The sequence below is a fragment of the Colletotrichum fioriniae genome, assembly GCF_027942845.1.
Source record: "Colletotrichum fioriniae strain IMI 355084 chromosome Unknown scaffold_1, whole genome shotgun sequence".
NCBI lineage: Eukaryota > Fungi > Ascomycota > Sordariomycetes > Glomerellales > Glomerellaceae > Colletotrichum > Colletotrichum fioriniae.
The window spans coordinates 6,144,661-6,165,747 of NW_027076837.1; the positions used below are offsets into that span (position 1 = coordinate 6,144,661).

The 21,087-nt window shown below is 53.4% G+C and overlaps 5 protein-coding genes and 1 non-coding gene across 6 annotated transcripts; 4 read left to right on the forward strand and 2 right to left on the reverse strand.

Moving 5' to 3' along the window:
* Positions 1–90: 90 nt before the first annotated feature.
* On the reverse strand, positions 91–686 carry N0V96_001584 (uncharacterized protein; the record flags this gene model as incomplete). Its single annotated transcript, XM_053194171.1, has 3 exons — positions 91–423; positions 486–600; positions 652–686. 3 exons carry the CDS (start codon positions 684–686, stop codon positions 91–93), a joined length of 483 nt encoding a protein of 160 aa, XP_053048368.1.
* Positions 687–1,204: 518 nt separating this feature from the next.
* On the forward strand, positions 1,205–3,079 carry N0V96_001585 (uncharacterized protein; the record flags this gene model as incomplete). The annotated part of the gene is made up of 1 exon (XM_053194172.2): positions 1,205–3,079. The coding sequence occupies one exon, from the start codon at positions 1,205–1,207 to the stop codon at positions 3,077–3,079; it is 1,875 nt and encodes a 624-aa protein (XP_053048369.2).
* Positions 3,080–3,516: 437 nt separating this feature from the next.
* Positions 3,517–4,618, forward strand: N0V96_001586 (uncharacterized protein; the record flags this gene model as incomplete). Its single annotated transcript, XM_065756269.1, has 2 exons — positions 3,517–3,968; positions 4,090–4,618. The coding sequence occupies 2 exons, from the start codon at positions 3,517–3,519 to the stop codon at positions 4,616–4,618; spliced, it is 981 nt and encodes a 326-aa protein (XP_065615509.1).
* Positions 4,619–7,813: 3,195 nt separating this feature from the next.
* Positions 7,814–11,552, forward strand: GDE1 (Glycerophosphocholine phosphodiesterase; the record flags this gene model as incomplete). The annotated part of the gene is made up of 4 exons (XM_053194174.1): positions 7,814–7,830; positions 7,974–8,092; positions 8,152–11,351; positions 11,412–11,552. The coding sequence occupies 4 exons, from the start codon at positions 7,814–7,816 to the stop codon at positions 11,550–11,552; spliced, it is 3,477 nt and encodes a 1,158-aa protein (XP_053048371.1).
* Positions 11,553–12,413: 861 nt separating this feature from the next.
* On the forward strand, positions 12,414–12,495 carry N0V96_001588. The gene has a single exon. It is a non-coding gene; the product is annotated as a tRNA-Gly (tRNA).
* Positions 12,496–16,186: 3,691 nt separating this feature from the next.
* Positions 16,187–17,337, reverse strand: GRE2_1 (methylglyoxal reductase (NADPH-dependent) gre2; the record flags this gene model as incomplete). The annotated part of the gene is made up of 2 exons (XM_053194175.1): positions 16,187–17,190; positions 17,316–17,337. The coding sequence occupies 2 exons, from the start codon at positions 17,335–17,337 to the stop codon at positions 16,187–16,189; spliced, it is 1,026 nt and encodes a 341-aa protein (XP_053048372.1).
* Positions 17,338–21,087: the final 3,750 nt, after the last annotated feature.

Genomic DNA, 21,087 nt, shown 5'->3' on the forward strand with positions numbered 1-21,087 from the left:
ATCCGCCCTACCGCATCGAACCCCATTGTCACACCAGACGCCATGCGATATACTAGGCTACTCCACAAACCGAACCCTCCCCAATTTCCTTCAAGCGCGCTTGACTTCCCACTTCAGATCCTTGATGCTCACTTCCTCTCCTGCCTTCTCATCGTAGTCATACCACTCGCCGTCCGTGAGTTCAATGGCAGAGAACTTGCTGTTTGAATCAATGCCCTCGGCGAGCCACTCGCCCTCGGGGATGAACTCGGTGAACTCGAGTCCACGGCAGTCGAACTCGAGAATCTTTTGCTGTTTCGCGGGCTCGCCTTGTTCATACGAAACCGGGGCGGCCTTTACGGAAGCGGAAGACTCGCGCTTGCAGTTCTTGCACTTCCAGACGAAGTTGGCCTCGCCTCTGCTGCCGCTCATTTCATTTTCGTCCTAGATCGAGTAGCAGATGAGCGGACTGTCCGAAAGCTTCATGCTAAGGGGATAAAACTTACAAAACGGTTGACGCCGACGGTCTTGTCATGAACTTCGCGACAGGATGTGCACTGGACTTTGAAAGTGTACCAGAAGGGGTTACCCTCGCTATCATCGGGGCGGAGATTTGTGACTCTGTGGAGAATAAGTGTTGTGTTCTGGGACCTCGGAACCATTCAAACTAACCCGTTGAGCTCGGCTGTGAGATAAAGGGCGAACATTGTGAGTTTGGCTTCCTTTCCGAGCGCAGTGCCTTTCAAGATGTGGTTGTTCGAGTCGTTTCTCGTACCCGGTGCTGATCGAGGGCCGCTCTAAAGTCATGGTGGGGTTACCTCATGGAGGGGCAGCGGCGTCGCTTCTATAAGCGGGTACACCTCTTAGTCGCAATACTCGTCTAATCGCATGATGCCTATCTACATTTTCAATTGGCCCTTGTCAATTGGACCCGTCATCTTGGCCAAGCTTAGTCGATCGTCAGTAATTGTGCATCAGACGATAATTTCCGCGCCCGGAACGTTTCGACCACTTTGACCATCCTCGACGCCTCGTCGCACCTCAACTCATCAATTCGACTCAGAGAGGCTGCCACAATAGCCGGCATGCCGTCAGAATGCAGGCAATCTGGTCTAGAGCGGGCCAGGCGCACCGATGCAGCTGCAAGGCCTGCTTTAATGCCTCCGGGGCCATGATGCGGCAGTCGGCGACGCGCGCGACGCATCGAAAACCGACATTCAGCGAGATGTTCACGGCTTGTTATACATCGATAATGGGAACGGCGGCAATGCTGGATGCAGAGAGGAAAGACAGGCGGCGAAAGGATTTGGACCAACAGATTGAACAGGTCTCGAACGAGTTGGCAAATCTTGTCGAAAAGGCACCAAAAATAACTCCCGAGAAACCACCTGCTGGGGATATTGGCAACCGATATCCCGGCGCTTTGAAAGATCACGTTCGACAAAATCCCGAAATCAGCAAGATTCTCGACGCCCTCGGTCCCTCGTATAGGTGGCAGAGAACTGTTGCGACAAAGGCCGACGTGGACCGTTTATGGACGATATACGAGCTAAGTCCTTCGAACGGAACCAGAAGGGTCGATCACGATGCCTTGATTAAGGAGCTCATGAGTGAAGAGACGATGGCTATCGAGCACCGTAAACCGCGGACGATTAGGCAAGCCAAGGCGGCAAGGGTGGCAACAAAAGCTTTGGTCTACAAATTCCTCGACGCAGGCGAATCTATGATTGGAAGCGCAGGAATGCGAACGGCGCGAGAAGAGGTAGACAAGCTGACGCAAAGGAAGTTCCCTATGTGGGACGAAAGCCAACTGAGCTCTGAGGCTCTGAACGCGTGCAGTTTGGAGCTGAACGAGGCATTGAGGAGTATTTTTGACACCTCGACTCCCCTCAACGTTCAACATACGATTTACAGTGTATGTCACAATCTCCTCGTATCGCCTCAAGCCCTCACCATCCACACATATAACCATCTTATTGCGGGCCTGGACAAAGTTGGGATGCATCGTCTTGCTTCAGCGGCGGTCCTTTCGTTCTTCCAGGGCAAGCTCGAGCCCACGCAGCATACCCTTGTGTGCATCCTGAATCACTACAGGACGATACAGGACGCAGACAACTTTTCGGATTTCATCGCTCGCATGACTGGCAAAGATGAGCGAGGTATCAAGATCCGGAGAAAGAAGCGCGAGGAAGTAGCGGAGCATTTCTACCTTCACGGATGGGCCAAAACGAAAGATGTCGCAATCGGCTCCCATTATGTCGTCGAAAGGGCGCGTTTCGATGAAAAAGTCTTCGCCGCCATCATCGAAGGCATGTTGGCTTTCGATAGACTGAGGGCTGCCGTGGGTGCATTTGCGGCGAGCATCACGGCCGACCTCACAATTAGCATGCGGACGATGTCCGAGCTACTCGATTGTTGCACCCGCTCCCTGGATCGCACAGCTGCAGCCAAGGTTCTGGAAGTACTGGAAACCAAACCCGAGCTGATCAGGCCAGCATTTCCTGGAAAGAACGACAAGCTATATCTTGCGCGGCGCATACGGAACTTACTGGATATTTGCGGCTTGGAACATAGGCTGCCAACCAGCGTAGCACCGTTCTTGAAAGAGCCCGCATTCTCGATTGTATCAAGCGAGGAGCAGAAACGTGTATTTCACATCGCACGAATAGCCCACACCGTATACCAAACGGAGTGGTTATTGAACAGTGCGCGCGACTACCTTCGGCGCGTGAAAACGGGTACCGCTGGTACTGTTCGCATTAATTCGGGCTCTCCGCAGATGTACAGGATGTGGAGAGCGACAAAATTGGTCTGGCCAGTGCCCGAGGGTCTGCCGGAGAACCAGCCCGTGACGTCTTTCTCGCATGAGGATAACGTCGACTGGTCTGCTTGGGATCGCCTGGAGGAAGCGTCAGAGACACAGCTGGCGCAGAAAAGCATGGGTAAAAGCAACACTCAAAGCGATTCCCTTTCAGAGAATCAGGGGCAATCATCCGCGTGGGATCGCCTTGAAGAGGCGACGGAGACGAAACCGAAAAAGACGAAGTACGAGAACAAAACCAAAATCAATGAGGTTTTTGAAACGATCGAGATTCTGTAGATATGTACTATACCACACATGTAACATTATGGTTATATGGCACGTATATGCCAAGGCCAAATTGATGGATAGAATAGAGGGCCAAGGCCAGAGCCAGCCATCAGATGCCCCTTATAGTGGGGGCTCGTAGACATCAGAATACCAAGCAATTCAAACAAGGACCACCAGACTGTATCATTGATACAAATCAGGTTCCTCTACTGTGTAAGTTAGGTTCTGGTCGATCCGCTTCCGTTGGTTTCAAGATAGCAAGGTGCTATTCTAGATAAGAATTTACCGCGGGATTCAACCCCCATGCTTGCTTTTCTTCTTCAACCCTGCTTCATTGACTTATACATGTCTACCTGCTACCTACCTCCCCTCTCAACTGCTTCTTCTCTTCACATTCTTAGAATTATAGGCACGAAGTATACTTAAGCGTTTGATACTTATCCCTCATGGATGAATCAAAAGTTGAAGAGTATAAGCTGGTTCCCAAGGACCCGGAACTAAACCCCGCCGGCCTGCAGCCCCGCAACTACTTCGTCTGCCATACCCGCGCCAACATCTCCCGCTGCACGGTGTGTAAAGTCACGTACTACTGCGGCCCCGCGCACCAGGCCGCGGGCAGGAAGCGTCACAAGCTCGCCTACACCAACATCATGCGGGCCAGGGAGGCGTATGAGCTGGCCGAGATCGACTGGCGGAATTCGACGGAGCCGGTGTACTTTGAGGACCAGGCGATTGTCGTCTTTCCGGAGCTGGAGACCGAGCGGGACTACCTGATCGCGCACGACAGGTACAGCAAGACGCTGCAGCTGGAGCACACCGTCGACGCGGTGCAGCACTCGCTGGCGGAGCGGTTCGGCATACTGGAGCTTGACCATCGTGGCGTCTACGAGGCGCGGGAGTATATGCCGCTTGGGTTGATGAGGTTGGGCCGGGGACCAGGATGCGTATGATGTTGCCAAGTGGTGGACGCTGCGTGACGGTGGGGTTGATCCGCGGCAAGAAAGGATGAAGCGGTAAAGGGAGGATGTGTTTGAGTCCCCCTTCGAGATCATGAGGAGCAAGAACGTGCTGTTTGGGACGTTGGATGGGCTGCTGCTGCTCAAGATCGAGCTGTACCTGGACCTCCGGGACATTTGCAACGCGGACAGGATGCTGAGAAAGGTGGTTGTCCGCGACAAGGGTAAGGGCGCCGGCGCTGCGAGGTTGCTCCCGTCCGAGGTGATTGACACGATCAAGCGGTACAATATCCGGTCGCACATCATCCGGGAGCGGCGCGACCTGGTGGAGAATCACGGGTTCGTGGCGTCGCCGCTGGTGTGCGGGCGCAAGAAGCAGATCCGGGAACTGGCGCGGGCGGTGTACGACAACCCCGAGTACACTGGCGAGGAGATGGAGGTCAAGTATATTTACGCGCGGCCGTCGTGGGTTGAGATGCCGGAGGCGGCGCAGATCTTGGATGATGCTCAGGAGGGCATTGCGATGATGGCTGAGACGAACCCGTACTGGGCTCGTCGGATACCGCTAGATGATGATGATGATTCGGATTAGTTTGTGCATGGTGAGGTAGAATAGTCATTCGGTATTGTATTCTTGGTGCCGCCTGTTGTTTACTCTCTCATTCCCTGCGGCTCAAAGCATCAAATTCCCCGGCCGCTACTATTGCTGTGCCTGGACAGCTGAGACCCAAGTACCACAGCTGAACCATGGAAGCCTCGAAAAGGGAAGTTTGAAGGCATGCCAAGAAATGAGATCGTACCATGCCAGTCGCAAGTCTTTGACACTGCGCGGGAAGAGGGTTGCGGCCCCGAGCGTTTGGCAAACTGGGATTGACTTTGTTGGGGTAGTCACGAGTGACATCATTGTAATATAATTCGAGGCGGGGGGAGAAGAACGAAATTTGGATGTAGACACGACACGTGAAGCAAGCTTTTTTGGATCTGACTTTGGGTGACAGTTATAAGGGGGGATACTATCGGGTAAGAAGAGGCTTCAAGTAAAAGTATATTTACCTCATTTGGAGGTTGGTTGATGCTACTGATTCGCCAAGTTGTATGCGTAGAGGTTTCGTCAGAGGGACGAACATGAAAGCAAAAGACCAACTATAAGAGTTTAGGAGAGGTTTTAAGCCGCAAGTGTGGGAAAAGAATCCCAAGAACTGGAGAGTCTTCATTAGTTAGGGGTGGGCGTGGAAGGGATCCCATTTGCCTGTTGCGCTACTCTTTTGGGAGGAAAGTTGTCAGCTCTTGATTCACGTAAAAAGGCTGAAGACTCTTCCCCAGATTGGTCACCCCGTCGCAAAGCTAAAGCGTATGAACTGATTAGTATCCGTACGAATAGTCAAGTATGACATTCTTCCCCCATGGATCGCCGTTGGACCCCTGCTGATCAGTCGTCACTCGAGTTCCATCGGCATTATATTGGGCCATTGACAAGTTTGGCTAGTCAGCAGTAAAGTGACTAGCAGCTCCGTGAGGGCCGAATCTGCATCAAGCAAGAGGCCACCAATTCCTCTCATTATCAATCAATATTTGCAGACTGTAGAGGATTGGATGCCGGGATGCCGAGGTCTTTTGCCTTGACCAAAGTGACCAGGTGACAGGACCCCTAAAAAAAACCAAAACTTGGAACATGCATCGCGGAACCAGATCTGAGTGGGGTCTGGTGTAGGTCATTCCTGGGGCCGCGATGAATTTGGACCAGTCACTTGTATGTGCAAGAGTCAGGACTCAAGGGGTACCCGTACAAGGTACGCAGTAGAGGCGCGCGCAGAGGTATGGACATTTGAATGCTAGGTATGTTTAGAATCATGCAGGTGCCTTTTTCTTCTTCCAACGGCGGCCAAAACGTGCATTTTGGCCGGACAGAGCCCGATGTCGGTTTCAGGGTCCTTCCCGCCCTCGGCGAGTCCTCCGGGGGTGGAAAAGGTCATGAGGACGGACAACCTGACAAGCCTGCGAGGCGGTCTAGAATTTTTAGACAGCCCATCTGACCCGGCGTGCCGGGAGGGCTGCTCGAATGTGAGATGAGATGTGTCCCGGGACGCGGCCCCGACTCGCCTCAGGCCCTTCAGCCCAGTGAGCCTCTACCTCACCTTACGGAGAGGTGGGAACGCTGTGCGCGGTGCAGGGCACTAAAGTGATTAGAATTGGGTTATGAGAAACTAGTGAACGGTACAGGCTCACTTGCGGTGCACCACCACTGGCCGGTAGACGGTAGACCGGCGCGGGATAGGGCATACACGTGTAATCCGATCAATTGAGCCAGCAACGTCAGCATGCAACTCTTTTCATCGCTCTCGTTCACTTGTGACGACCACTGACGGGAGCATTCAATGGAGGCATTAGGAGAGGAAGGGAAAAAGGACGGGATAGCCAGCGTTGGTGCTACATCAACGGCGGGGTGATCATGGACAGGCCGGCCAGCTGAAGCCATAATGGGGCGGTCATCCCGTGACTTGGCGAATCAAACAGGGGCGGCGCTCCACGGGCGGTCAACGGCGGCTTCCAAGTGGCTAGCTTCACCGACCGGATAACGCCACACCTCAAGCTGTTTTTGGGATACTCTCCAGTGAACACTGTGTTTTTCTCATTTCGAGGGCAGGAACCTTAGGCTTTTTGCTGGGTTGCTACTGCCATTTGCTGTGCCTGCGTGCCTGCGTGCCTGCCGTCACGTTCAGAAGCGACTGGTGCTGGGTGGTGGAAGGTGGTGGTTTGGGTGTCTCAGGTACCTCCCGACCGTGTCTCGAGTCGTCGCGCCGGGACCTAGCAGTACCCTACACAGCGCGAATTGGCGTGTGGGGTACTTGACGACCGACAAAGAGGTACGGCGTGCCAAGGCTTTGGATACCCTGCGGCCGCTGTGGAGGTTGAGATGAGCTCACACCTCCCACACCTCTTCTTTTCTCTCTCCTGGATTCCTGCTACTGCAGTAAAGTGCGTATGCTAAGGTACCAGAAGTACTGTTGCATGCTTCCGCCACTTGTCAATCCACTCTCCTTGCACCGGTCGGTCTGAAGTTCTGGTTCATTCATTCATACATAATCCCCCTCCAACCCACCGATGCTCTCCTGAAGGGGGGGACCCGGATCTCGTTCCTCACTCTTCTTCTCTTTGAATTCTGTAGAGGTGTATTCGGTAAGCCAGTCATTGGACAAATACCAAATACCGTACGGATACGCCCATCTCAGTCACTGCTTCTCCGCCCTTTTTCAGTCAATGGCGAGCTGGATGTGGAGCTCCTTGAACCTGGAAAAACCAACGGGACTCTCGTGACTGACTGAGCGACCTCGAATTCTGGATCCTCTCTTTTTTTGCCGCAACAAAGAAGAAGCGGATAGTGCCTTCTATATCTCGAGTTCTCTCCGGTACACCGACTTAGATTTGTTTCTTCTTCACGTTTTTGGCAGCTTTCTCCAACTTACCTCATTCACCACCTCACCTCACCTCACCTCACCTCTTACAACAAACCTCCGACCGTCATACACTTATCCCCCAGTCAAAATCACGACCACCTACGAGAACTGAGAAAAAAGGAAAATGTTTGATTGCGGTTGCGAGTCTATCTGCCTCTAAGCAGCCGTTCAGCATCCTCATTTACTCTTGCCGTCTTATTTTCTCGTCAGCACCTTATCTGTTACTGCAGCATTCCATCTTTCAAAGCTGTATCGCCTAGACAGTATCACTACCAGCCGACGCCACAGCGTCACATCCAATCCCTGATAACGGACTCAGACATCATTTCACCATGAAGTTCGGCAGAAAGTGCGTCTTCCTTCCCATCCCTCTCTCCCTCCCCCTTGCCGCTTCACCCGACAGAAACCGATATCTCTGCTATTTTTGGCCTTGCCTTTACTTACCTGACCGCCTTCTGATTTCATGGAAAAACATGCTTACGCTGTCTGCAGTCTCCCCCGCAACCAAGTCCCCGAGTGGGCGGCCTTCTACATCAATTACAAGGGCCTGAAGAAATTGATCAAGGCCGCGGCGCAATCGGCCAAGAACGGAGAGACGGTGGATCTTGCAGGTGGGCGGACTTGGACCGGACCGTGAGGGCGCAGCCCATCCCCTGACCACATCTTGCAGAATTCTTCTTTGCCCTGGATCGTAATCTCGAAGACGTCGACTCTTTCTACAATCGCAAGCTTGGCGAGGCCGTCCGCCGTCTCAGTCTGTTGCGCGACCGCTATGGCCGCGTCCCCGACGTCGTCTCCAACCTCGATGAGGATGAGACCGAGGAGCTCATGGGCGCTCTCTACGAGATGCGCATCATGCTGAGAAACCTCAATTGGTTCGCCGAGATCAACCGCAGAGGCTTCGTCAAAATCACAAAGAAGCTCGACAAGAAGCTCCCCGAGACGGCTTCCCAGCACCGCTACATCTCGACAAAAGTCGACCCCTTGCCTTTTGCTAAGGACACAACGAGCACGCGCCTCCTCACTGAGATTAACAAATGGATCTCCGCCCTTGGTGACGCCCGCAACGTTGACGACTCCAAGTCGGACAGGTCAGTGCGGTCGCTGGGCCGCGCATCTTCCAAGGCCATGTTGACTTTGTCGCAAAACCTACTCGACACCTTGGAGCAGGCCATCCGCAGCGACAATGTCGACTCACTCAAGGCCGGACTGGACGAGGGCAACGTGACTGGTGAGCAGTCTTCTCAAAGCTTGCTCCTCAACCTTCTGCAGCGTTCCATTGCTGCGAGGTCCAAGGCGAGCATTGCCTATCTTATCGATCAGCTGCCGTCCATTTACGAGCCCGAGGACATCAACCACCGCAACTGCATTCACCGACTTGTCATCCACATTGGCAGGACCAAGTCGTCTGATCCCGACAATGAGCCCAAATCGTATCCTTTCCCGATCGGCACTCAGTTCACTTCTCACGATCTCCAGCCAGCAGTCTCGCAGGCTGTGGTTCCCCGCGCACTCAATCAGAACGAGACGAAGCTACTAGGCAAGGACGATGAGGCTGTTCAGATTCTCATGTACCTCCTCGACACTCTCAAGCCCGAGCACAGAGACGCGCTTAGCGCCAGAGATTCCTTTGGACGTTTGCCGCTTCATTATGCTGCCCGATTCGGCTTCGTCGTCGTATGCCAGATCATCATGGCCAATATGCAGGAATGGGGTCAATTCAACGTTGAGAATGGCATCGATGCCCCCGAATGGCAGGATAACGAAGGATATGCTCCTTTGCACCTGAGTGTCGTGGGTGGACATCCATTGACCACCAAAGCCCTTCTTCAGGGCGAAAACTGGAAGGGTGTGAGTGTCAGGAAGGCCGAGATGAGACGAACGGTGTCCAAATCCGGTGCGGTTCTCGCTATGGCCACCAAGTCCAACTACAAGGTCATCGTCGAGATGCTCGTTGAAGCTGGGGTCGACATCAACTGGCAAGACAAGACGGGTGAAACCGCTCTGCACCTTGCCGCCCGATTCGGCCACGATGAAATTGCAAAGTCGCTGATTACCGGCACCGAGGAGCAGAAAGCCGACCTCGAAGTCGCAGAGAACACTTACGCCTGGACACCACTCCATGTCGCCGCTGTTGACGGTCACTTGTCGATGGTACAACTGCTGGTCGACTCTGGCGCGGTTGTCGCCAAGGCCGATTCATCTGGTTGGACCGCCAAGGAACACGCCGCCCTGCGTGGTCATCTCGACATTGCCAGGCTTCTCGCTACTCAAGCCGAGTCCGAAATCGTGCAGCCTACGAACAATCTCAAAATTTCCAATGAGAGCTCTCCTCGGTCTTCGTCTCCTGAGAACATGTCTTCGATCGATGGTCGCAAGTCAAATGGTGCTATTCGTCCCGTTGAGCCGGTCAAGACCTTTGGTCATCGCTATCTTACCGATCAGAGCATGGTTCTTGTCAGTCTCGGATCCATGGACATGCGGAAGAATCTCGAGGCCGTCAAACTCGACCGCGTTCCCTTGACTGAGGCCCACTTGACGGAACTCGACACGGCCTTGTCCATTGTTGTGTCAGCCAGTGGTGCCAAGGGAGAGCCCACCATTGTTGACTTGCCTGTTCATGAGACCATCTCCACAGAGCCTATCGTGTTCACTTCGGCAGACCCTTCCCAGGTCAAGCTGATGTTTGACATTGTCCCAACCTACTCTGGAAATGAGAAGAACAAGATCGGGCGCGGTGTAGCCCTGTTGTCTTCCATCAGACCGACGCTTGGCACGAAGCGCATGAACCTTCAGGGTGACGTCTGTGTACCGATTCTGGCCAACAACTTGGATGTCATTGGCACTGTCAACTTCAACTTCCTGGTTGTCACGCCATTCTCGCACCCCAACATGGAAATCAACTCTCAGCAGACCTACTGGAAGAAGCTAGCTACAACGATGGTCATTGGTCACCGCGGCATGGGTAAGAACATGACGAGCAACAAGTCTCTCCAGCTTGGAGAGAACACGGTACCTTCGTTCATCGCAGCAGCCAACCTGGGCGCGCAGTACGTCGAATTCGATGTCCAGCTGACCAAGGATCATGTCCCGGTTATTTACCATGACTTCCTTGTCAGTGAGACAGGTATCGATGCCCCGGTTCACACCTTGACCCTGGAGCAATTCCTGCACATCAACCCCGACTCGAACCGCACCAATGGTGTCAACAACGGTGTCAACGCAGTCAATGAGAGAATTGAGCGCGTGAGAAACAACGCACCTGGTCCTAGACAGCGGTCTTTGTCCATGGGCTACGCTGGCGATGGTCTCAACGGACACAGTGAAGAGCGCATGAAGCACACTCGAGACTTCAAGAACAAGGGCTACAAAGCCAACTCTAGAGGCAACTTCATTCAAGCTCCCTTTGCCACTTTGGAGGACTTGTTCCGACAGCTCCCCGAACACATCGGCTTCAATATTGAGATGAAGTACCCCATGCTCCACGAGAGTGAGGAGCAAGAGATGGATACCTACGCCGTCGAGCTTAACTCCTTCTGCGACACTGTCCTGTCCAAGGTCTATGATCTTGCTGGCAACAGGCACATCATCTTCAGCTCCTTCAATCCGGACATTTGTCTCTGCTTGACCTTCAAGCAGCCTTCCATCCCCATCATGTTCTTGACGGATGCAGGCACTTGCCCTGTCGGCGATATCAGAGCATCTTCTCTTCAGGAGGCGATTCGGTTCGCCAGTCGCTGGAACTTGATTGGCATTGTCAGTGCTGCCGAGCCGCTGATTAACAGTCCCCGGCTGGTGCGCGTCGTCAAGGAAAGCGGTCTGCTGTGTGTCAGTTACGGTACATTGAACAACAACCCCATCATGGTCCAGGTAAGTTTCATGGTCTGACATGCGTTTCGGATGGACAGCGATGCTAACCATTTCTTGCAGCGCCAGGTGAAGGAAGGCATCGATGCAGTGATTGTGGACAACGTCCTCGCCATTAGAAAGGGCCTGACGACGACAGAGGCCGAAGTCCTTCAGGGTGCCGGCGAAGACCTAGAGGAGGGATCCGAGGGTGACTCAGCTTAGAGGAAAGCATATGTGTGCGGTTTTCGGTTCCACAGTACGGGAAGAACTGAGAGAGAGAGGGTGTGTGTGTGAGAGAGAGATACATATTTTACATGGCATAGCGCGCCGGAGGGAAAATTGGCGATCCAGTTGGTCGACTGTGTCTCGACTAGCTTTCAACATTGAGGGAAAAGCAGCTGAGGAGGCTTAAACAGCTTCTCGCAACCCAGAACAGGTTTTTGAGGGTAGATTATGAACAATACAGTGAGCGACCCCACGTGGTCCTGCTTATTTATCGTACCGACATCCAATGCCGAGATGTGGTACATGTGCAACCTGTCGAGAGGGGGCGGCCTTCACTTGCACCTTCTGTTGAGGCTGACTCTTCTGATTAGCCTGCCTTGCCTTGGTTTGCGGATCCTCCTGCACGATATCATAAAGGCCCAAGTCCTCAGTCCAGTCCCTGCCTCCAAATCAACGAATGATACTGAGCGACGTTACTCGTGATAGTCTACGTTTCGCGCAACTACATCCTATTGGAAAGCCAGTTTCCCCCATCTCGTCCACCCAACTCACGGCACATATGAACCAGTACATTTTCTCATAATCTCAAACCCACACATCCGATTTTTTTTTCCCCTTCTTTTTTTCTTTTCCTATTCTCTTCTTCAACATCAATTAATCTCAAAGAGAACTTTTTGCACCCGGGCACTACTACGTAGGTGTAGCCCCACCCCGTCCACCACAGCTCCACAACATCAAACTGCCAACCCACCAACAGCTCCCCCTCGTCGAAATTTTGCAAGTTGAGGGATATAATTACACATCCACCCTTCACCGTCAACCACCCAGCATCGAGATAACTACGATCTGGGATCATCTGCGTCGATGGTTTAGTGGTAAAATTCTCCGTTGCCATCCTAGCAGCGTCGGGGAGCCGGGGGTTCGATTCCCCCTCGACGCAATTCTTTTGCTGATCTGAAGGATATCTTGGTTTGGGAAGACGGGGGCATGCTTTCGCGTCGTTGTTTTTTTGGTTCTGGTTACTTTCTTCAAGTTTGGAAGGACGTTGTAGTCTCGATTGTCATACATTTCACTCACTCAAGTGAAGATACCCTTAGTCATTAGTAGGTGCCGGGAAGATGGAACTTATTTCGGGGCCAAGCACTAACTAGCCGCAAGACATGTTACTGTTGTTGAGTTGGATAGATCCATCTTAGTTGAGACGTTGAGGCACATTTCACTTGCTCGGTGACGCTCCTTACTGAATTGAATCGCTGGGGGGTACTCTTGTCTAGTCGGAATCTATCTTGTGAAGCAGATGGCCCTTGGAAATCTCAGGACTCAAGCTCGCTAGCCTCGTCTCTTCTTCAGTGTAAAGCAAACACCCATCAGTCTCATCTTTTCCTCCCGAAGGAAGACTCACTGTTGAACCCCAAAATCCGGGTACCGACATCTTCGTGGAACCGTCTTGAGGCACACCGCCTCCTCGATAGCAAGACCAAACATGACACTGAATGCTCCTATCCAAAAGAAGTTTGTAACACTCGACATCCTCGCCTTTACATCCAAGTCACGAGTCTCTTTTGCTTACTTAGAAGAGCGCCTAATCGGGTTTCTACCGGGCGCCCTCACATGAGCAGCCCTCTCACTCGTCCTACCTGAACCACCGCCTGCCCCCACGTCATCATACTTGAGGTTTCCCATCACATCTCGCATTCCACACAAGAAAGCTGTTTTTTTTCCTCGCGAGTTTCTGTTGCCTTGATTTGCCTCGCGGGTGGTTGCTCACCGACTTTATGCGTACTTTGAAGGGGGTGTTTTGGTTTGCCGTTTAAAAGCCGAAGGGGGGACTCAATACTGAGCAAACATTCCCCGACTTGTCTTCATTTTCTCTTCAGTTCTCGGCACATTGACTCACATCTTTTGAACAAAGTCTTCTCTTCCGAATCCATACACACAAGAAACAAACACTACATCGCTTGATCAAAAGCCACAGGAGTTGACCATGAGTAGGAGAAAGAGACTCACGCCTCAAGAGTTGGAGAGACTATGCAGCTACGCGACTCCCGCGGGCCGATGTCCGCATACCAGGGTGACCTTGACGAGAGATGGGAACCGCTATCCGTCTCGGTTCTGCAAACTCCACTGCTGCAAGAAGATTGATAACAATGCTGCGTGTTTGAACATGAGGACTAATAACAGGGGATATTGCCAACAACGTTTGTAGCCCCTCGGCCTCGCGGACATGATGTTTACCCCTGAAATATTGACAACTGGATATTATCCCCAGATCTTCTGTGCCAGGGCATGATGAACGATGCCAGATGCAACAACTATATCAAGAACTACGACCCCAAAGAATTCAGGTTCTGCTCACAGTATCGTACGTCTCCCCGTCTCCCAGCATACAACCTCCATCATCCATCTCTCAAACACACTAATAAGTAACAACACATGCCAGACAACTGCATCCACCAAGGCTGCGCAAACCAACGCAACCACCCCAACGGTACAGACTACAGATACTGCCCAGACCACCGCTGCGACCACCAAGACTGCACAAACCCAAAATCCCCTCCATCCTCCTTTTGCACCTCCCACACCTGTGCCGCCCCCTCCTGCCTAGCCCGCTGCCCCGGCGCGACGGGGACGCCCACGACCCCCTCCCGCCACTGCGACCGCCACCGCATGTGCGCCGCCCCGGGCTGCCGGCGCTTCGCCCACGTCAACGAGCACGGCGTCCCCTCGGCCCACTGCGGCGAGCACCACTGCCGGTTCGAGCAGCAGCCGCCGTGCGGCAACGCGAGGGCGGCGGGCGCCGGCGACGGTACGTGCGTGGCGCATACCTGCGAGGAGAGGGGTGCGGGAGGATCAAGACGAGGCATATGCCGGATGCGGGGGGCGTGGCGGGACGGTATTGTAAGAGGCACGAGTGTGATCGGGAGGGTGCTGGGAGAGGAAGTGGGAGGGGAGTGATTTGTGCGTGAGGCATAAGTGTGCGAGGCGCGATTGCGAGAGGGATGGGGCGTTTGGGCATTACTGTGATCGGCATCGGATTTGTGGTACGCCTGGGTGTGAGAGGTTTCGACATGTGGATGGGGAGAATGTGAGGGATATGTGCGAGGAGCGTGAGTTTCTGTCCCCCCTTTTTTTCTTCTCTCTATTGGCATGGGTTTTGATATCCGCCTCTCGGCCTCTTCATCTTCTTCACTTTGGCCACTCTTCGAGTCTTGTCCAGAACCACCAAAGCTGACTTTCATCCCCCCAGACTTGGCAACACGCTGCCGCAGAGCAGGCTGCGACGCCCGCGTCGTCGAAGGAGGCAGCCTCTGCCTAGAGCACACCTGCCGAGACCGCAGCTGTCAAAATGAGCGCTCGGCCTTGGGCCGCTACTGTACCGACCACAAATGCTCCGTCCAGGGCTGCCAGCAGATCCGCGAGACGGTCGTCCTGTCGCAGACGATGATGATGCTGGGCGTGCTGAGCCTCAATCTGCCGCTGTCGCCGTACTGCCGGGCCCACGTGTGCGGCCAGGAAGGGTGCGCGGAGCCGGCTGCGGGCGGCGTGAATGGGGGTGGTTCGCGGTATTGTCTTGCGCATGCGAGGTGCCGGAGGCCTGGGTGCGGGAATGGTGTTGAGGTGAGAGGACGGGATGGGAGTTTGTGTGAGGCGCATAATCGGCTTGGGGGGCGGGTGGATGGGGAGGAGGGGGATGTTGGATCCTGATGCGTATGGATGGGGTGGTGGTGGAGGGGAGGGGGAGGAATAGGAGGAGGAGGAGGAGGCGGCGGTGGTGGGCAGCATTGGCCTGGGTTTGGGCCTTGGAGTGTGAATGCTACTATCTAGAACAGCTTGGATGACTGGAGGTTATCATGTTCAAGTTTGGTATGTGCTTTCTTGCAACAAAAGTTTTGAATATTGCTGATGTGATGTCCATTCGTGGTACAAGGCTTGGCTCTGGTCGTGAACCTACAGTTTCCGGGCCACGCGAGTAAGATGTTTCTCATGAACAGATGAGTTGCTGTCTGGTGGTTTGGCATCATTAGAAATACACAGTGATTAAACGAAGAATATATTCTCCTTCTGTCTGCCTCGCTCCTTCCTCTGAGGCGGTTGTCCAGCCAGCCAAGGGCCAAGGGTATATACCCCCCCTTAATCCCAATTCTGTCACCAGCACAGCAGCGCCCGTCTAGGTCGGCGAGGTCAGGTCAAGCTGTGTGCGAGGCGGTCGAATGGTCAAATAAAAAATAAATACTCTAATGAAGTTAGTGTCCGGGTTGACTGAGGGGCGCGCTGTTCGATTCCGGGCAGGGGCGTGAATTATAAGGTCAGTACCCCCCTCCCATGCGTTCGGGGGGGGGGGGTTTATTTTTTAATTCTTCATTTGTCTATTCTAGTAGTGTAGTAGAATTGAAAAGAAATACACGACTGCAAAAGACAGAGGGCAGAGAGATGCCACCTCTGTTGTCGCGTGTTTGATAAAATATCTGAAAAATTAGTCACAAAAAGTGAAAATACTCAGTTGCTATGGGACGGCACAATACAAAGCAACACACATGAAAATTTCACGTACATCAGTCATGAGGTCGTTGAAAGGTTCTTGTCTTACGTGTCTAGTACTTCTTATAAAATCGTATGGGCAACACAGCAGCCTAGATCCCGAACCCCTTGATATCCTTGACCAAATCAGTGATACTCTCCTCCAGGCTCTTCCACTTGATACCCAGAATCTTCTCCGTCGCGCTGTTGTCGTACCCGTACACCTTATCCTTGGGCGGCAACTCCCCGCCCTTGGTCCCCTCTGCAGGCAACCTATCCTTCAGCTCGGGGAAGTTCTTCCTCACCACTGCTGCGATCTCGGCGTTGCTGAACCACCCGGCCGTCGTGAAGAGCCTCTTACCGCCGGCCTCGGGCTTCTCCAGCGCCAAGATGTGCGAGAGCGCCAGGTCCCGCACGTCGATCCAGAGGTACGCCGCGCCCGTCGGCGCCACAGCATCCTTCCACTTGCCCTTGACCAGATCCACGACCCGCTCGTTGGACGTGTTGATGCTGTTCAGGTCCGCGAAATGGTGCACCACGGGGCCCAGCACAAGCGGCGGCGTCAGCGTGACGAGGTCGAAGCCGGGCTTCTCGTCCTTGACAAAGTCCCACGCGGCCTTTTCAGCGAGCTTCTTGGACGCGCGGTACGCCGTCGCGGGACTGCGCCCGATATCCTCGACCGTGACGGGGTTCCAGAATTCCTCGGTGAAGATGGTGTTGGGGTCCTCCGTCTTGGCCTCGTCAATGACGGACGCGAAGCTCGACGTGACGACGACCCTCTTGACGCCCGGCGCGTCCCGCTTGAGCGCCTTAAGGATGGCCGTGGTGCCGACGACAGCCGGGTCGATGAGCTCCTTTTGGGCGTCGGTCCACTTGAAGTGGAAGGGGCTGGCGGTGTGCAGGACGGCCTCGAGGCCGGGCGTCTTGACGACCTCGTCAAAGGCGTCGGGGCGCGCAATGTCCGGGACGATGGCGACGTGGAGGCGGGACGCGTCGAGGTCCTTGTGGGCGTCGCGGATGCGCTGGGCCTTGTCCTCTGAGCGGACGGTCGTTACGACGGAGTGGCCGCGCGCGAGGAGCTGTTCAAGGATGTGGGCGGCGATGAACCCGGAGCCGCCTGGTGGTGTGTTAGTGGATTGTGTTCTTGGGTCGCATTGAGAGCTTCTCACCCGCAGGAGAGGAAGTGGTTTATTATGGAGGGAGGGTGCTGGGAGTGCGGCTATGATCTCACTCATCACTTACCTGTAAGGAGAATCTTGGTCATCTTGTCGTTTGTGTATTGTCAATGGCTAAGGTTTGCCTGAATGTCAATTGAGACGTAATATGGATATGTCAAGGTTGGAGCTTCAAATATTGTTCGGGGCAAACGGATTGAATTTCTAGCTTTACTCAAACACATTGAACCCTTTTATCCTTCCCTCAGGTACAGCTTGACCCCTCCACCACCCAAGACGCCGTCACTTTAGCCCTCCATTGCATGATGATTAACAAACACAACCTAACGCCCCCCCCAATAACTGCCCCGCTCTCTCTCGACCCCCGCGCAACCACCACACTTCCATAATTCCATTCAGGTCCCAGCGCGGGTTGCGTGGGGCACCAAAAGCATCACGTCATCCCAGTCTTCTAGGGCGCCATCGATTCGCTCATCTCTCCTTGGTGGTCCCGCCCCGATTGCCTCGGCCACCTCCTCCGGCCGAAGTCGGGACTATGGGGCCGGATTTTGCGGGCGATAATGCCGGCCGCTGACACATTCCGGTAAGAACGGCAACGTAGCCAACTGGCCTTCCGATTCATGTGCGATTTCAGATCCCGTCTGCCATGTGGATAATTCAGAGAGTTCAACTATAGCGAAATATATCCTCTGACATGGATTGGTTAAAAAAAAGCGCCATTCTATTCCAAATCCATTATGGTATTGCCCATACCGCAGTAGGCATCTGTATTTCATCCCCAAAGAGCACTCACTACTTACGCCAGCCAGACTCCAAAATCCAACTCGAACGAGGGCAGCCACTGCCATTTTTCAATTGGCATGTTTCCCTATCAAGAGAAATTTTGCTTGCCCCGTTTAAGAGGCCTTCGACGGGAGGTTGCATAAGCACGCATCACTCAGCTAACGCCCTCTTCGCAAATCAAGGACTGGCACGTTCGACGCGGCCTGGTGGAGCGGAGCTGAGCCAGCAAACACCACGGAAATCCGTCGGATTCACTGCAGCCTCCCGCTGGCGGCGCACCGTTTTCTTACCACCCCTTACTTCCCACGGGTCCCAGATTCGGACGAAACTTATTTATTGAGTTAAACGGCCGAATTCTTGGGCGCTTTCCCTTCGAGTCTGCGTGAAATTCGAGGGGCTTATCAGGCCTGTTGTGCTTCATTGCGGGACCCAGGTTCTCTAGACGGACCTAAAGGCTGACTTTCGATTTTGAGAGAACGCAAGCTACTGTCGTCAGCAGGTAGTCATTGTTCCAATGTGGTAACCTTAACCAGCTCTAGTTCACGGTGAGTCTGAGAATAAACCTCTTATTTCACTGTGTAATGAGAAAGCAATACGAGACCATTGGAGGAGATCCTCGACAGCTTTCCGAGTGCGCAAAGTGTGATCAGCATTTCGAACAAGTCTACTGCTCTCCATTCAAGCTGAAAATAAGCGCAGAATAGGGGTGAAAGTGCCACTCTTGCCAATACCAAGGCATGGTCGCCCGTCGTGCATGTCAGCCACCTCGGATGGCTTCAGACATCTCTGAAAACCCATGCAGCCCTCGACAATCAATCTATAGCCACATGATGCCATGCGAACGCCATACCAATTAGGCATCACCGCTGAGTCTTTGCTACAGTGTTGTAGCTTTTCAGCTGCCTAGGCAGATATGCAGATGTTATGGAAAATTTCCCACGCGAATTGTACGACCCTACCTTGGCCCACCTGTGCCGTGTTTCTGCTGCTGCTGTTTCTGCTGCTGCTGCTGCTGCTGCCGCCACCGCATACGCCTGATCTACAGCCCGCTGGTGATCACCTCTTTGGCTATGTCTGATCCATCCTTCTTCAATTTAACCCGTAAAACTCGGTGGTGATTGACTGAGAGTGAATGCTGGTCATACTTCGTGTAGCGTTCGCAACTCTGGACTTTATAGGTATAACCTCCGTTTCACCCTGCATGTTTCTCTGGTTGCCCTCTGCGGATGCTGGCTGATTGATTTTCGCCGAGACAAGACCAAGGTAAGGGCTTATATGACGCGAGTGCGACGGCTGAAGACATGAATTACTGTCTCAACCCAAAACCAACTGGTTTCGACACGATGCCCAGGCTTCTAGAAGGTGTTGAGCTGCTTGACCCATGACGAATTGCTTTTTATCTTTCGGCATTCTAATGCGGAAGAAGATTTTCGACTGAAAGATAATCAGTAGACTATCACTCCTGCAAATTCCCCTGTTGGCTCCCTAGCCCAAGCCAAGTCATGCCACTCGCGACGGGACATCATGGACAACAAGCTTGTGCGACACTTTACCACCGATATACTCTCCTTAGAACACCCGAGACACCCGAACGGATCAAGAGTCACGAGTAGTCCATCAAAGTGACATGCAAAGAATAAGGATATGCCAAAGTTGAACCACGAGTACAACGGCGCCAGCTCACCCTGGAAGGCATCTCGCGGAAGTCTGACAACAAACCTGTGGGAGCTCGCGTACGCTGGAAATCCACTGGTTCCCGACCCGGTGATACCTTGGTCTGTGTTCTTCAGCGAACGCCACCAGAAGATTCCCCGGACCGGTTCGTGATACCCCTCGCCTCGTCACTCGTCCCGGGCAGCAAAGCACTTTTGCCAGGAAAGATGGCTACACCCAATCCCATATAAGCTTAGTATTTCAGTCGGCTGGCTTGAACGGGCCGTCTTCGAAGTAGGACTGCCGATCAAGAGAGGAAGGGAAAAGGGGAGGGGGCGGGAGGATCTGGTTGCCGCACTGCTAGTGTACCCTCCGTGTGAACGAGGTTGCGAAATGCTGTCCCCGCCGCAGTGCTTCCTGTTGAGTTTCGTGCGAAGTAAGGCCGTTCGTGACACGGAAGCCTTATAAATGCAGGTCCAATCGCAGAATCTATGAGAACCTTTTGTTCCAGGGTTGATCCCATCGAGCGAAATGAGGTGGGAGAGACTTCTCAGGTGGTATCTCAGCGAGCGGAACGTCCATCATTGAGAGACTTGAGAAATACGAGCTCTGGTGGAAGCCGAAACGGGCTCGCTTCTCTTCATGGGAATGTCAGCTCCCTCCCCCCCCTTGTTGATGCAGAATCCTCAAACTCGCACATCAAGGGGGTAAGAGTCACGAAGCCAGTGGGAAATACGGAAGTCCAAGCCTTTGCTCTTCAAGCCAATAGACCTGTTGTTGGGTTTCTATTTGCAGCAGGCTCACAGTCTACTTATGTCAATCATTCCAAGTGATGGCTTACGCTCTCCAATATGGTTGCCGGCCACTCGGGTGCGTGCATTTTCTCTCTCTTCCAACAGTCTCTGCAGGCTGTACGACGTTGAATACATGCGAAAGACCGTGGGGCTCGGGATAGGGCAGATACAGTGCGGTGTAGCCACCATGGTGATGCTTGACCAGTCCCTCCCGACCCCTTGTCCGCCTCTCTACACTTCACCGAGCCTCCCGTACGAGCTGCCCGGTATGTCTAGAAGTGGACATGGTATATATCGACGATGAGGACGTCCGTCTGTAGATGTGAGCGCCTCCTCAAATCTTACATTTGAGTTCGCGTCGACTTGATACCACACATCATCACTACCACATTTGCCAAGACCATACACGAGGAGCCTTCCCAACCTCAGCTGAGCTGCACCTTGATAGAGTGTTCATTTGTCTCACTTGGCCTGAAAGCGTCTCATCCACGGAATCATACGGCACTATACTCACGGTTACACTCACCCAAGACGAAGTCAAAATCCGCCTTGCCGTTCATCATAGCCCTGCTGGACTGGGGTTCATCTATCGACCATGGAATCGGGGGA